Source organism: Globicephala melas, chromosome 15 (assembly GCF_963455315.2).
Source record: "Globicephala melas chromosome 15, mGloMel1.2, whole genome shotgun sequence".
In the NCBI taxonomy this organism is placed as follows: Eukaryota; Metazoa; Chordata; class Mammalia; order Artiodactyla; family Delphinidae; genus Globicephala; species Globicephala melas.
The window spans coordinates 74,749,752-74,766,612 of record NC_083328.1 but is presented as its reverse complement, the minus strand read 5'-3'; the positions used below and the strand labels follow the sequence as shown (position 1 = coordinate 74,766,612).

General features: G+C 51.3%; 1 protein-coding gene across 2 annotated transcripts in view; it reads left to right on the top strand.

Moving 5' to 3' along the window:
- The first annotated feature begins 1,873 nt into the window (after nucleotides 1-1,873).
- PTGIS (prostaglandin I2 synthase) overlaps nucleotides 1,874-16,861 on the top strand; it is a 43,135-nt gene continuing 28,147 nt past the window's right edge. Inside the window, exons 1-4 of one of the 2 annotated variants that reach the window (XM_030839042.2) lie at nucleotides 1,874-2,026; nucleotides 9,585-9,708; nucleotides 11,502-11,680; nucleotides 14,193-14,336. In XM_030839042.2, coding sequence (XP_030694902.2) covers nucleotides 1,953-2,026; nucleotides 9,585-9,708; nucleotides 11,502-11,680; nucleotides 14,193-14,336 — 521 coding nt within the window. In that variant the 5' untranslated portion in view covers nucleotides 1,874-1,952. Of the gene's footprint in view, nucleotides 2,027-9,435; nucleotides 9,709-11,501; nucleotides 11,681-14,192; nucleotides 14,337-16,861 lie in introns of those variants that run through there. The other variant, XM_030839041.2, reaches the window with a different exon arrangement.

Here is a 16,861-nt window from a genome sequence, read left to right as displayed (position 1 = left end):
ATTGTCAGCTTTGCTGGTGAGTAAGCTGGATAAATAAACAAGAGATTCAAGAAACTCCTTTTGCTTCTTGCTCTTCTCAGTCTGCTGAGGCCACATGAGGGTCATCCAACTGCCTTGACAGCCGACATTAAATAGACAAATAAATGAAGCTCTAATACGATAGCAGGAAATGTTAAGTACTGTCAAGGAAAAAAAAAACAAACCCCAAAACAGTTCAAGGCAATAGACAGGGCTAATGTGACTGCCTTAGACCAGGCAGTCAGGGAGGGCTTCTTTGAGCAGTTGACAACTGAGCAGAGACAGAGGGATGAGGGATGTGATGATAAAAGCCAGCTGTGCAAGTATATGAGAGAAGAGTGTTCCAATCAGAGGGAATAGCAAGTGCAAAGGCCCTGAGGTGGGAGTGAGTTTGGAACACTTGGGGCAGGGTGAGAGATGAATGTGGCTGGAGCAGAGTGGGTGAGGCAGAGAGTGGGAGGACATGAGGGCAGGGAGGTAGAGGTGGGAGGGGGCAGATCAAGTCCTTACAGGACCTTGTAAGGACTTGGGCTGTGCTCTGAGTGAGGTGGAGCCATGGAGGGTTCTGAGCAGGATTCAGTAGAGGATCTGACTTAGGTTCTAGCAGGATTCTTCTGACAACTGCGGGGAGAATGGACTGCAGAGAGATGAGGGCAGAAGCCAGGAGACCGGGGAGGAGTAACAGCTCAGCCTGGGGGCTATTGGTAAGATGAAATGAAACCTGTCTCAATTCACCCAGCAGTGAGCAACAGCCCAAGGATTAGAATCAGACATTCTGGGTCCCAGCTCCACACTCTGCTCACTGCCTCACAAAACTCACATGTGCCCTGCACTCCTAGTTTGCACTTCCCTCTACTGACAAGCTCTCATCAATTCTTCACAGCAACCCCCTAAGGTAAAGTACAACTCTGACCTCTGTCCCCAGATAAGGAAGCGGGTTAAGAGAGGGTAAGTTCCCTGGCCAAGGTTTCCCAGGTGTAAGTGGGGTGGGGTGTGTGTAGGGAGTGGAGAGGGTGGAGTGAGGTCCAGACGCTTCCAGCTGGGAGCCCAGGTTCTCGCCAGTGCCCAGGGGTGGTCTCTTGCAGAGCCACTGGCACCAGAGGCCAACACCCTAAGCTCCAGGTAATGTGACAATGTCCACCATATTCTGAGCCCCTGCTGTGCTGCAGGTACACGTGGGTGACGTACACTTATTGTCCCTTACAGCAGTTGCAGATGAGGGACTCAGAGCGGGGTGCTCTGAGCTCTTGTGCCCCCTCCACTGTAGTTATTGAAGGTAAAATAGGGGGCGGTACAACCCCACTCCGCCCAGACCAACAGAATAGAAAACTAATGGACTCTAGCCCATCCGGGGTGGGGTGGCGATGGGATGGGTGAGGGGCGGGGGGCGGCTAGAGTGGTGGAGACTGTTTAGGTGGAATGTGGAGGAAAGGCCCTTCCAGTCCCCTCCCACCCCCAATCCCTCCTCTGCCACCGCTTGACCTCTCATCCTCACACTTTCTCTATCCCCATCACCCCTCCGTCCCCCCATATTCCCTTCCTTCCTCTTCCCCAAATCCCCCATTCCTCCCCCACACCCCCGCGTAACCCCTCCCTCCCTGCACATCCCTTCCCTTTCCCCTACACCATCCCTCCCGTCCCCTGCACCCACATTTTCCACGCACATCCCTCCCACCCTTTCCTGGGCCAGGGGTCGGAGCCTGTCCCGTAGAAGCTGAGCCGAACGGAGTCTCCAAGAGCCACCCCACCCACCCTTCTGGACCTGGGAGGGATCGCAGGCCCTGCCCCCGCCCGTAGGCGGGTGGGCGGGGGGAGAGGGAGGGGCGTGGGGGCGGGGTCGGCTCTGGGACTGGGTCCCCGTGGCCCCCGTGGCCCCCAAGCCAGGCCGGCCGCCTCCGGCGTTCCGCAGCCGCAGCCTGGTCGCCGGGCCTGCCATGTCCTGGGCCGTGGTCTTCGGGCTTCTGGCCGCGCTGCTACTGCTGCTGCTGCTGACCCGCCGGCGCACGCGGTGAGTGCCCCCCGCCCGGCCTACCCCCGGCTTCCCCCACCCCGGCCCGCCAGCGCCGCCCCCGGCCAGACAAAGGGTCGTCTCCGCTCAGGCCCGCGCCCCGGCTGCAACGAGGGGGTCGCCGAGCCAGCGGCAGGCCCACGTCGGAGCCCCCGCTCCAGTCCCCCGGGCAGGAGGGGATCCTCTTCCCACCGTCCCCTACCCCCCCCGGGCGAGCCTAGAGGTGGGAGTCCAAGTGTCCGGCCGAAGGGGCTTCCGCGCCCCTCCCCCGCCCCGGCGAGGGGGCCAGGCCCAGAGGGCTTAAAGAGGGCTCAGAGTTGGGGAGACGCGCACGGGAAGGTGCAGGGACGGGAGTCCCAGAGGGCTGCTCACCCACCGCACACACTCGCTCGGCCGGGGCGCGAGAAGCCCGGGCCTGGCCCAGAGAGCGGTGCCTGGGACCTGCAAGGGGGTTGCAGGTGAGAACCGAGAGTCACGGGTGCAGAGTGGGTGCGTGGACATGCTCGGTGTGACCCCCGGTGGAAGAAGCCCCCTCCCGCTCTTCAGCGTCTGTCTGGATCGTGCACCAACTCGGTGTCACCCCCCAGGCTTGCTCTCACCCCCATTACACAGACGGCAGAGTTGAGGCTGGGGAAGGCAGAGGCCCTGAGCGATGCCCTCTTACCGGCCCTGGAACCACCTTCCACAGGATTCCCCGATCCGGATGCAGGGGCTGAGTAGGCTCGGTATTTCCCTCTGCCAGAGAAACTCAGGCCCACAAAGGGGTCTCCCTTCTGCGGAGGTCTACTCGGGCAGAGTAGAACCAGAACCAAACGCCTCAGCTTCCTAGTCCCCAAGGTTCTCCTGCTCCCTTGAGAATCTGCGATTTAGGAGAAAAGTAAAACTCACCTATCTCAAATCAAGGAGATGGCAGTATAGATCTTGTTCTTTTTATAAAATATTTTAAAAACTAATTTGAATTGCACAAGGAATACATTCGACTTAAGCACTTATCCCATTGTAAATAAGACTGAAGCCCTACTAACCACTCTTCCGACAATTCAGGACCTCTACTGTTGATTAATTTGAGAGGAACCTCCCAGATCTTTTAAAAAGATTTTTTATTTTAGACTGGTTTTATATTTACAGAAAAGTTGTACAAAGAGTTCCCAAATACCCCTCACAGTTTCTGCTATTGTTAACCTCTTACATTATCATGGTACAGTCATTAAAACTAAAAAAACCAACACTGGTCTGTTACGATTAACCAAACTCCAGACTTTATTTGAATTTCATCAGTTTTTCCGTTAACGTCTTCTTTCTGTGCTAGGATCTCATCCAGGGTACTGCCTTTGGTTGTCATATCTCCTCAGCCTCCCAGCTGTTTTAAAAATTATTCTTATACGCATAGACATTAGCTCGTAGATAACACAGGGCGGTGGAAGTGTGGTGTGTGTGTGTTTAAATCAGAGTGTCTGAAAATTCCAGAAGTTTTCTGGAAACCTTTTATTTTTAAACAATGTGTTAGTTGAATTTCCACACAGTGAGTTCACGATATTTTTCTTCAACCTCTGGACGCCTTTCCAGGTGAAACTTAACACCATACATTCAATCATTTGCCTGGAAAAATGAAAACGAAAAAGGCTACAGATAAGTTTCCTTATAGAGAAATAAATTATTTTTCCTAAGTTGTTGGCTTTTTGGAAACTCTGTACAGAGTTGTTTTCAGACTGTACCTTTGCTGTTTTCACTCCAGATTTTCGTTTTGACATCCGTCCATGTTGCTATGTGGAGATCTAATTCATTCTTTCGATTTTTTGTGTAGTATTCCATAGTATGAATAGGTGCAGGTTTCTTTTTTCCCTTCTATTCCTGTCCCTATTGAGGAACTCAAGTTGTTTCCGGTGTTTTTGCTATTTCAGGCAATGTGCTGGGCTCATCCTGTGGGGCCTCCTAGTCTGTGCTTTTCTCTGGGGCAGATGAGGGCAGCCACAGAATACATGGATTCTGGGAGGCTGGGTACCTGGGTGCTTAGCATATGGAAACTCCCAGCCTCCAGGAATAAGAACAAGTTGAGTAACTGCTCTCTGCCTTAGTTTCCCAATCTTTATGCTGTTTTTCTTTTTGGCCACACCATACGGCATGCAGGATCTTAGTTCTCCAACCAGGGATCAAACCTGCGCCCCCTGCAGTGGAAGCGCAGTCTTAACCACTGGACCGCCAGAGAAGTCCAGTTTCCCAGTCTTTAAAATGGGAATGTTGATGGAATTGCCTGGCAGTCTAGTGTTTAGGATTCCGTGCTTCCACTGCAGGGGGCACAGGTTCGATCCCTGGTCAGGGAACTAAGATCCCACAGGCCGCACGGCACTGCCAAAAAAAACCCAACAAAACAAAACAAAACAGGGAATGATGACGATAATAGTAGGTGAGAGTGGAATTGCTGGATTAGAAGGAATGCCAAACATAATTTTAGCTAATTCTTGCTATCAATCCAGAGAGCTAATTTGTCTTTGAGGGTGAGTTGTTGATTTTTACACCTGTGGACAGCTTAGCAGTTTCACCAGGTGGGGTACTGGGGAGAAGTGTGGGTATGGGAGTCACTGACAGTTGTGCGGGTGGTAGTGTGGACCCTGGGGAGGCAGAGTTGCGTGGACCCTTGGGAGACCCCACAGGGGCCGGAATTTAGGCCCCCGATCTCATTTTCTCCTAACTTGGAGATGGGAGCACTCTTGTTACCCCCATTTTACAGAGGAGGAAGGGAAGGCAGCGATCAGCCGTGTGGGCAGCAGCTGGGGATGAGAGAGTCACGCCCTGCATCCCTGCCTCAGAACAGTGAGAGTGTCCGTGAGGGAGGCTAGAGACCGTAGACCCCAAAATAGAGCCTCCTTCGCCCCCGCTGGCCTCTGGCTGAGTCACCCTGGAATGTGACCTGGGCCTCAGTTGGATTCAGGGCCCGGGGGCTGAAGGAGCCTCTGGCACATCAGGAATCAGACGCCTGGGCTCCCGGCTTCCTGCCTTTGTCCGCAGCTCCTTGGAACTTTTCAGGGGAAAGATGAGTGCTGCCAGAAATAACACCAGGCTCGCTGGGGAGCTCCGGTGGCAGGCAGAGTGAAAGGCAGGGGAAGGAAGCCCCACCCACACCCCAAAGATGTCTTAGGGGAAGGTCTCAGGCCCTGCGCTTGGGAAGGTCGCTGGAACCTCTCTGTGTCTCAGTTTCCTCACCTGCAAAGTGGCTGTGCAGATGTCCACTTGGGGTGACTTGGGGCCAGGGTAGCATCAAGAGTGTGGGCTCTGCAGCCAGGCCTGCCTGGGTTAGAAACCCAGACCCTCCACGGTGGGCCCTCGGGCAAGTGGCTCAGCCCCTTCTGTGCCTCAGTTTCATCTGCTGTAAAATGGGCTTGATAGAAATACAATGCTTCCTTCCTCAAAGGATAACACAGTCAGGGCTCATCAAGTATCAGCCATTATTCCCAAGCAAGGAAACCTTTGCACCTGGCATATAGCCGTTGCTCAAGAAATGGCACCCGGGAGTCATATTGGTCCTGCTTCTCAGACCCACCCCAGCTGCTCCCCGGTTGCCAGGTGCCAAGCACTGTTCTATAGCCCCCTTCATCTTCATCACAGCCCAGTGTAGTCTGTAGTGTCGTCACTCCTCTTTTACAGGTGAGGAAACAGGCGTGGGGAAGCAAAGTCACACGGCCGGCAAGAAGCACGGCTGGGATTTGAAGCCAGGAAGTGTGGTGCTAAAGTCAGGCTCATGACAACCATCCTGCCCTCCTGCCTCTTGTGCAGAAATCGCCGCTGCCGTGTCCTGTCTCTGGGCTCAGACCTGGACTGGAAGAGGGCAGGTGCACGCTGGGCTCCTCCAGCCCTGGGCTGTGCCAGCCTTTAAACGGAGCCTTCAGGAGAAGCTGGCTCACAGAGAGGCGAGGGGAAAGGAAGGGTCCTGGCACGTCCCCAGCACCCCCTTGGAATCCCCGAGCTGCCCCTTTGCGAGTCTCCTCAATGATGGGCTCAGAGGCAGGGTGGGCGTGGGGCGAGAGGAGGAGGTGGGCGGGGGGAGGCATTTCCTAATGCCCTCAACCCTCACCTCTGGTTCTGCTTCCATATTTCCCAAACTCTGGCCCTCAAATCTAGCCAGTCTCTCTGTCCACCACCTGTTCCCCGCTTTGGGTTATGTTGGGGGACAGTCAGACTGAGGAGGCAGGAGGCCATGGTGGAAGAACGTAGACAGGGAGGGGAAGAAGGATGAAGGGAAGGTGGTCCCCCCTGGACTTCTGGGGATGGCACAAAAACCCCCAACCTGGAAGTGGATGAGTCGGATGCTAGGCCTGGCTCCTGGAGGATCACAGCCTCCACTCCCACCGTAATTGCTTTAGTCTCCTGACACATCTCCCTCCCGCCTCTCGCTCTTGCAACCTTTATTTATTTTTTTGGCCGCACTGCGCAGCCTGCGGCATCTTAGTTCCCCGACCAAGGATTGAACCTGTGCCTCCTGCAGTGGAAGCGTGGAGTCCTAACCACTGGACCGCCAGGGAATTCCCTCTTGGAACATTTTAAAAGCACAATCACATCACTTCCTAAATCCTACTTCCTAAATCACATCACTTCCTAAGTCACATCACTTCCTAAATCCTACCCTCCAGAGGGTTCCCACCACACTTGTAATAAAAGCCAGACTCTGTCCTCGGCCACTGGCCTTCTTGGTCCCCAGGTCATTTCCAGTCTTTCACCCCCACATCCTCCACTCCCTCCACAGCGGCTCCTGCTGTCTTGAGAACATCACCAAGTGCACTCTTGCCCCAGGGCCTTTGCACTTGCTGTTCCCTCTGCCTGTAAGGTTCTTCTCCCCGCTCTTCCTTCCAGTCTCTGCTCACATGGCACCTCCTTGGAAAGGCCCTCCCTGACCACCTTCTCTAAACTAGCACCTCCCCACTATCTCGTATCACCCTTCTTTCTTTTTTCTTTAATGAGATGTATTTCCCATACTATAAAACTCACCCTTTTAAAATATACAATTCAGTGGTTTTTAGTATAGCCACAGGGCTGTGCACCCATCACCACTATCTAACTCTGGAATATATTCATCACTCCAAAAAGAAACCTGGTACCCGTGAGCGGTCACTCTCCATTCCACCCTCCCCTCAGACTCTGGAAACCACGAATCTACTTCCTGTCCCCATTGATTTGCCTTCTCTGGACATTCATAGAAATAGAATCATACCCTATGTGGCCTTTTGTGTCTGGCTTCTTTTACTCAACATGATGGTTTTGAGGTGCTTCCAAGTTGTAGCGTGAATCAGTACTTCACTCCTTTTCATGACTGAATAATGTTCCACCGTATGAATACACCACATTGTGTTTATACATTCATCTGTCGGTGGACATTTGGGTTGGTTCCACTTTGGGGCTATTATGATTAATGATACCATGAACAATAGTGTATAAGTTTATGTATGAACTTATGTTTTCAATTCTTTGGGGTATATTGCTGGGTCATATAGTCACTCTTTTAATCTTTCAAGAAACTGCGAGACTAGTTTCCAGAGCAGCTGCACCATTATATGTTCCCACCAGAAATACATGAGGATTCCCATTTCTCCACAGTCTTCCCAGCATTTATTTCCTTTTCTTTTTTTTTTTTTAAACACTATGGCCATCTTAGTGGATTTGAAATGGTACTGCTTGTCGTTTTGCTTTTCATTTCCCCAATGACTAATGATGTTGAGAATCTTTTCATGTGCTTACCGGCCATTTGTATATCTTCCTTGGAGAGCTGTCCATTCAGATTCTTTTGTGCATTGTTAAATTGGGTTATTTGTCTTTTCATTGTCACGTTTTAGCTCCTTTATTTTCTTCATCACACTTCTCGCTCTCTGAAATGATATTGCTTCTTTGTTTTTGTCTGTCTCCGCTTATTAGTGTGTAAGCCCTGTGAGGTCAGGGCTCTCCACCTCATCTTCCCTGTTCACTCCTGTATCCCCAGCACCCAGGACGATGCCTGCTTCATAGTTAATATTTGGTGAAGGTGTGAATGGAGCCGCGCCCTCAGAGGGTGGTTGGGGAGGATGAGATGAGACATTCATATATCGAATGCTTGGCCAAGGGCAGGGCCCAGTGCAAGTGCAATGTCAGTTTGAGTATATTAGTTATCTCTTGCTGTGTAACAAATTACCATATAGTTGAGAGCTTAAAACAACACCCATTTATTAGCTCACACTTCAGTAGATCAGAAGTCCAGTACAGTGTGTCTGTGTTCTCTGTCCAGAGTCTTACAAGGCAGAAATTAAGGTGTTGGCCAGGCTGCCTTCCTATCAGGAACCTCCAGGGAAGAGTCTGGCTGAATTCAGCTCCTTGCGGTTGTGGGACTGAGGTCCCCATTTCCTTGCTTGCTGTCAGCCAAGGTCCACTCATAGCCCCTAGAGGCCCCATGCATTCCTTGCCTTGTGGCCCCTTCCATCTTCAAAGCCAGCAGCAAAGAATCTCCCTTACGCCAAATCTCAGTCTCTTTTGCCAGGAAGATCCCTGCCCCTTGTAAGCCCTGTCCTCCCCTGATTAGGTCAGGTCCACTAAGAAGAATCATCCTTTCTCAAAGTCAACTGTACCATCTCCCTCACTCAGTTGTAGGTCATTGTCGTCATATTAGAATTCCATCCACCGTAGTGAGGTGTAGATATGTTATTATATCCTCAGAGGAGTCCCTCTGGTCTCACAGATGAGATTTTGACCTTGAATATCACACACAACCTTCCTACCCCCTGGCTGAGCTACCTGTACCCCTGGGGCATCCCCGCAGGCCATGGGCATGGCGTCTGGCCTCCTGAGAGACCTCAGATTCTGAGCTGGAGAGGGGCAGTCAGGGGTCAGCGACAGGGCAGTTCTTCTACCACCTCCTGCTATCCAGCCATGCCCTCCAGCCTTACCCTTTCCCGGTGGGCATGAGAGGAAGTGTGAGAGGACCAGGACCCTGGTCCATGCTGGCTCATACAGAGAACTCTGTATCCTAATACCACTGGGTTCTGGAAGGTTCTCCTACCTGCAGAGAGGTGACCACCTTAACTGGACCCCCCAGTATGTACGAACATCAACTGGTACCCCAGCTTCTGCTCTCAGCCCCCTGTGGTCTACTCCCTACTCAGCAGCCAAAAGCCACTTGTAAAAACCAAAGCCAAATCCTGTCCCTCCTCTGCTTCGAGCTCTGATGGCTCCCCCCTCACTCAGAGCAAACGCTGAAGTCCTCAGAGCTGCCTGCAAGGCCCTGCATGGTCTGGCCCTGTTACTGCTCCGGCCTCACCTTCTACTGTACACGTCTTGTTCCCACATCCAGCCACCCTGGCCTCCTCACTGTTCTTTGCACACACCAGGCATGATGCAGCTTAGGGGCCTCTGCACTTGTTCCCTCCGCTTGGAAGCTCTTCTTTGAGATATCCATGTGGCTCCCTCCCTCACCGCCTTCAGGTCTTTGGTCAAATGTCTCCTCAGGGAAGCCTTCCTCTCCACTGAAAATCTCACGCCACACCCCACACTCTATCCTCTTCCCTGCTTTATCAAATGGTGATAAGTGCTGTGGCTTCTGCAGGCGACCTGGCGAGCCTCCCCTGGACCTGGGCAGTATCCCCTGGTTGGGCTATGCTTTGGAGTTTGGAAAAGATGCCGCCAGCTTCCTCACTAGGATGAAGGAGAAGCATGGTGATATCTTTACTGTAAGTGCCTCTTTTGCCTCTTGGGAGGGAAGGGGATGAGCAGCTGGGCCTACTAAACCTGGTGTTTACTGATTTCTTCAATACCCATCCATACACTAACCATCCAGTGGTCCAGCCAACTTTCTATATGCCTATCCAACTGTACATCCAACGTTTATCTAACATTCATCCCTTCATTATCCCTCTAGCATCTTCCCAACATGCAGCTATGCAGTCATTTAATATTATCCAATACTTGGTGTGTTCATCTAACCGACCTCTATCCATTCATTCAACTTCCATCTGTCCCACATCCACCCATCCATCTAACATTTGTCCTTCTGCCTATCTGCCCAATATCTAAGCAGCCTTCTTCCGTCTTAATATCCATCCAATATTCATTCATATATTCCATTTCCATCAACCTCCATCTATCCACTCATTCGTCCATCTTTCTAAATATCTAGCCAAAAATCTGTCTCTCCATCCACTTGTCCATCATCTGTTCCTCTACCTGTCTACCCAATTTATCCAGCATTCTTCCACTCATGGACGTAGCATCCATCCAACTTTCAACCATATATTCAGTTTCCACCAACTTCCATTCTTCTGCTTATCTGCCCATGTTTCCATCCATCTGCCACCACCACCCAGCATTTGATTATCTATCCTTTCAATATCCAATGTCTGTCCACTCTATATACATCTATTTACATCTCTCTCCATCCACCACTTCAACATCCAAACAACCGTCACTCATCCACCCACCTTCCACGTCTCCTTCTAACTTGGAGGTTAGAAGTGAATCCAACATTCACCCTTCAATCTGTTTACCCAGTATCCACTTAGCATCCTGCCATCCATGTACCCAACATTCATTCATACATTTAGTTTGCAAGCACCCTCTAGCTGCCCATCCATCCATCTTTCCATCCAACATACATTCAATGATCTATCCTTCCATTTATCCACCCATCTAACCATCCATCCAACAGCATTTTTCTTGGATATTGGCTTGTATTTTATAAGAGAGTTTGATTACCATGACTCACAGACCACATTTTGAAAACAAGGCTAAGGCAGTGGGTAGTTGGAGTTGTGTGACCCCCTCCACACACATTTGAGGGAAAATGCCCTCACCCTTGTTGACTGCAGGATTATAGCTCTCCAGTGCTGTCTCCTTCCTGTCTTGAGCAGCATGTTACATACAGAGCTCAGCCTCCCAAAGAAGGTTTTGCTTTCACATCCACTAGCATTTATCCAACAACATCCATCCATCCTTCCTTCCTTTCTTCCATCCATTTATCCACTCATCCATCCATCCACCCACCCATACCTATAATATATCCATTTATCCACCAACATCTTCCCATCCATCCGTCTGTACATTCATCCATCCATCCCATCCATCCATCCATCCACCTACGATGCACACACATCCATCTGCTGCTTCTGTGGGCAGACTCTCTCCTGGCTGCTGGAGATATGACATTAACCAAGATAACCGTGGAAGATGCTTAAAAGTGAGGTGGTTAAGAGCATAACCTTTGGTTCAGAAAAAGTGCCGAATTCCTTTCCCAGCTCTGCCACTTCTCAGGTGTGTGGTCTTGGGCACGTTATACGCCTTATCACATTTCAGCTATAAATGGGTGAATGATGGTCCCTGCCTCACAGGGTGGTTGTGAGAGGTAGATGAGGGGACATTGTCTGTTAAGTAGCTGGTGGGGCCACTGCCTGTCACGGGGTAAGTCGACCTCAGAGAACTGCTGTTGTTCATAGTCGTACTCCTCACTCCATCCCTGCCAACTTCCCAGGTGCTGGTGGGGGGCAGGTATGTCACTGTCCTCCTGGACCCACACTCCTATGACATGGTGGTGTGGGAGCCTCGCACCAGGCTGGACTTCCACGCCTACGCCGTCTTCCTCATGGAGAGGATTTTCGACGTGCAGCTTCCGCATTACAGCCCCAGTGATGAAAAGTCCAAGATGAAACCGTGAGTGGCTGCAGATGGTACCCATGGGCGGGCCAGGGTGGACGATCTGCTTCTACCCTCGTAGTTCAAGTCCTGTGTGAGCTGAGCTTGTTTCCACAACAGGTGTCCAGTAAAGACATTTCGTTTTGTGAAAACAAACAAAAACAAAACAAGAAACAACCCTAGAGAATTGGGCTGAAGAAGAACTCTTTACTTCCCAAGAGGCAGCTATGATTTTTAGTAGAAGGAGACCAGGGTTGGGGTCAGCTAGATCTAGATTCAAATCTCAGCTTTCCCACTGCCTAGCTTTGTGACTTTGGGCAAACCACACCCCCCTCACCGAGCCTTTGTTTCCACATCTGTCAAATAAAGGGAGGTGGTGGGGTGATTAATGTTTTTGAGTCCATACTCTGTGCCAGGCATCATGCATGATCTCATGAGTCTTCACAGCAATGCTGGAGGGTAACTTACAGCCCCATTTTATAGATGAGGACACGGGGCTCAGAGAAGAGAAGTGACTTGCCCAAGGTCACACAGCTAGGAAGCGGTGCAGGTCCTGAAACATAAGTAATACTTACAAAAGGACCTGTGAGGGCATTTACCCTGTATTCGTTCATACACTGGTCACCATCCTAGATGCAGGAGCGCAGAATGACGCCAACCTCCCTCTGAAGACACCTGCCAAATGCCAGGTGTTTGATAGGCACATGTTCATATCTGTGCAACAGCTTCAGAGGTAGGTATTTTTATCCATATTTTACAGATGAGGAAACAGAGGTTCAGAGAAGTGAAGTGACTTACCCAAGGTCTACTGCTAGTAAGCGTCAGAGCTGGGATTTGAACCCATGTCTGCAGACTCCACAGCCCATTCTCCTCCCACCGAGATACTGAGGAAGTAAGACCTCCCCTAAAGAGTGCACACGGTCTGATGGGCATCTTTAGCGATCTCTCTCCAGGAAGGCTCACCTCCTGGAGTCAGGAAAAGCATCTAGAAGGCCGGGTTTTGCAGGACTGCTAAAGCTGAGGAAAGGCCAGCCTCATGAGGTGAACATGGATGAGAGACAATGCTCAGTCTGACCTTGGCTTTGTGGGACAGCTGCTAGGAGTATTCCTGAGCCTGAGTGTCCTGGGTCCTGCTATTCTAGGGGTTCCATTAGCAACAAGAGTCCACAGTTCACTGCATCCTACCCCCCCCTACCCAGGGAGGATCCCAGTTTCCTCCAGTGTCTACCCTCAAGAGTTTCTGGGCATTTCTCAAAAGCTGGCATGAGGTCTTCTGGGCATGGCTGCCACATCTGTTGGGGGCTACTGTCTCTGTCAAGGACTAGTGCTTGGAGTGGAGTCAAGGGAACAGCTGGAGCAGGGTTGATCACTGTGTCAGCTCCCATGTATTAAGCACTTACTATGTGCCAAGCGCTATGTTAAGCCCTTCACACACATTATCTCACATGGGTCGTATCGTTTTTCCAACAGTGAAACATCCCAGAGCTTTTATTACCTGGAAGTTCACGGAACCCCTCTGGATGCTTTCCCGTCTTGAATTATCCAAGAACCCAGGGGCTTATTCAGTCTAAAGGAGTCCATCCTATGTCCAAACAGCAGGTGGCGACAGAGAGCCAGAGCACCTGATGGGCACACTAGCACTGGTCTTGTTGCTGCCACAAGGTGTCGCTGTTGAACACGGGCTCTGCACCACCCCATGGACGCTTCGCTCGATGCAGTGGGGTCCTTTATGGTTTAGATCCTTGTGCAGTGTAGAGGGGCCTTAAACTTAGATAGAAGATCCCATCTTTCCTGGCTTCTAATCATACATTCAGTCATGGCTCAATATTGACTGTACTGTGGGGGCTCAGTACAGAGGGGCTTCTGGCTTCAGCCACATGCTCTCCCAGAACTGGTCCTCTCCTCAGACTCCTAGGTACTCAACAACGAGACCAGATCACCAGCCAGATTCCCTTATTCCTCATGGAGCATTCACTTGGAGTCATGTTTATTAGCAATCCTTGGTCCAGGACACTTTATCCAAACAGGTCTCCCTAACTTTAGATCTCAAGGAGAAAGGGCTGGTTTCTTAGTTCTTTCTCTTCTGCAAGTCTGTGGGTTCCTTATCCAAGCTCATGTGCCCCGAGAGGGGATGGCTATCATGTTTAAAAGTTCACACTCTGGAGTTGGGCAGATCAGGGTTTCAGTCCCAGCTGTATCACTTACTGGCTGGGTGACCTTGGCAAATCACTTTCCTCTCTGTCCCTGAGTCTCTCCATCTATAAAATGGGTATCATAATAGTAACTGTTATCCCTGGGGCTGTCAAAAGATGAAATGAGATCATTGTGCTTGGCAAAATAAATAGTAACTATCATCATTGTGGATGATGATAGAAATAATAATATTTTGTTTAAGCCAATCTTCCAAAAGCCCTCATTGCCACTGAGGCACTGGAGCCCTGGGACTCTGAGCTTTGGCCAAGGAGGTGCCTGTGTGCATATATATATATTTTTGGAAGCTACACTCTCACACCTTGGTTCCTTGCCCCAGGACTCTCCTCCACAAGGAGCTCCAGGCACTCACGGAAGCCATGTATACCAACCTCCACACTGTCCTGCTGGGTGACACCACGGAAGCAGGCAGTGGCTGGCATGAGATGGGACTCCTCGAATTCTCCTACAGCTTCCTGCTCAGGTGAGCCCAGCCCTCTGGACCAGTCATTAATAGTGGCCAAGGGAACCAGGAGGACTTTGTGGTTGGGGAGGCAGTTCGGGATGCTCCAAAGCAAAGGCTGCAAGGCGACATTTTGTATCTGGGACTCTTGAGTGGTCACCTGACTCAGCCTGTGAGCTGTAAAGGAGACACAGACCAGAAGAGGGGCCTTGCTGGTCACCCAGATGCTTGGTGAGAGGCCCAGTGTGGCAAGGAGGTTGGGTGGGGGGATGAGGTCAGAGAAACTGGCAGAAACCGGGTCTCACAGAGCCTCGAGGCCATGGAAGGCTTTGGAATTTATTCTAAGTGAGATGAGTGACATTGGGGGTTTAAGCAGGGGTATGACACCATTGGACTTAGAGTTGGTTTTTTTTTTTTTTTAAGGGAATTTCTTTATTTTTATTTATTTATTTATTTATGGCTGTGTTGGGTCTTCATTTCTGTGCGAGGGCTTTCTCTAGTTGCGGCAAGCGGGGGCCACTCTTCATCGCAGTGCGTGGGCCTCTCACTATCGCGGCCTCTCTTGTTGCGGAGCACAGGCTCCAGACGCGCAGGCTCAGTAGTTGTGGCCCACGGGCCTAGTTGCTCCGCGGCATGTGGGATCTTCCCAGACCAGGGCTCGAACCCGTGTCCCCTGCATTGGCAGGGAGATTCTCAACCACTGCGCCACCAGGGAAGCCCGGACTTAGAGTTTTAAAAGCTCTCTTTGGCTGCCAGACAGAGACTAGACCATAGTTCGGGTGGGTGGCAATGAAAGGGAGGCAGGGGGACCTGTTAGGAGGCTGTTTTAGTTGCCCAGGTGAGACAGAATGGTGGCCTGGACCAGGCGATGGCAAGAATTCGGGTAGCTTTGGGGGATGGGGTCGGTGGGACCTGCTGGTGGATTTGACTGCGTGGTGGCAGGGATGGAGGAGCATGGCCACAGGCAGTGAGGGAAGGAGAGCCAGTAGTTTTTGGTGGCATCCCTAATGACCAGCATCTCATACAAGCGAGACATTTCAACCGCTCCAAAAAAATTACAGCAACACAGTTTGAGGATAAAGGACAGGCATTTGCTGACACATATGGGCACACAGGAATATTTATGACGTGTGTGTGTTCTTGTAGGCTCAGTGTGCACTAATTTAATCCTCACAACAACTCTGTGAAGCGGGTACTTTACAAACCCCATTTGACAGATGAGATAACTAAGGCCTGGAGATTCTAAGTCATTTGCCCAGAGTCCCATGGTTGGGGTCCTGGCAGGGCTGGCTGCAGAGCCTACACTCTCAAGCACGACCCTTGGTGTGTCGCCTTTTTCTCATTTCACCCTGGAGTGGTGCAGATACCATCAAGGGCTGTGATTGGTCTGGGTGATACAGGTCTGGTCTACCCTGTCATATGGTGTGGAGACTGAGGTCCAGAGAGGGGCCGCTAAAACCACCCAGCAAGTTCACAGCAGGACACTCCCAGGTCTCCTAGCTCCTGCCATCCCATATCCTTGTGCGGGCAAAGAAGTCAGAGAAGAAGCTGAGGCACTGGGGGAGGTGGGGGCCACGCGGTGGCAGCTGGGTCCGTTTAGGTTCATGGTAACAGCAGGCACAGTGCAGGAGGGCAGACGTAAATGGATCCCTGTGTCTTCAGGGCCTGAGCCCTGGGCTGCAGCTCCTGCCTCCTTGGGCCTTTTCATCGCCATCTGCAGCCCCTGAAATAGAAAGGCAGTGGGCAAGTTGGATGACAGTCACATGGGTACAGAGGTGTGTGTTCACGTAGCCCGAGACCGTGAGATTCCAACCTGTCCTGTGTGGGCCCCTGCCTCACTCAGTCACGTCCAGAGTTCTAACTCTGATTCCACTGGTGTTATCTCATCAGCCTCCTTGCTGGCCCTGGAACAGGCCAGGCATGCTCCCAACTCACGGCCCTTGCAGTTTCTGTTCCCTTGCCCAAGAATGCTCTTCCCTATATGTCGGCATGGCTCCCGCCTCACTTCATTCAAGTCTCATCTCAAGGGTCACCTGCTCAGGGAGGTCTTTCCTGCCACCCCATTTAATATGATGGCCCCCTCATTACCCGGCCCATTCCAGCTTTTTCTTTATGGCCCCTAGTGCCACCTGTAGGTCATGTGTGTATTTATAGGCCGTGTAATTATTTATTCCCTGTCTTCAGCTGTGCCAGGTGTTATTTTGATGTGGAGGTGCCACAGGAAGGGCCTTCGTGTCCACAGCGTGAAACCTCGTGGTCTTCCTGGTTTTCTTGTCTTTTGGGGAGGGGTTATTTTTCATCGCCTATTTTTGGTAGCTATTTTATCTAAGGAACTAGTTTTCTGCTTTAAGAAAAAAACCAGTGCAAGTAGGATGACAAATGGTGACAGGTGTTTAACTGCAGTGTCACAGAGACCGCAGGGCCTGGGGAGGACCGTCTGACCCTGCCAGCTTGTTTCCGTCTGAGAGGGGTGGCCGTGACTCCACTTCTGCCCAGGGCTGCCAGGCGGGACTGTAGGCCGCCAGTGGTCAGGCTTTCTCCTTTTT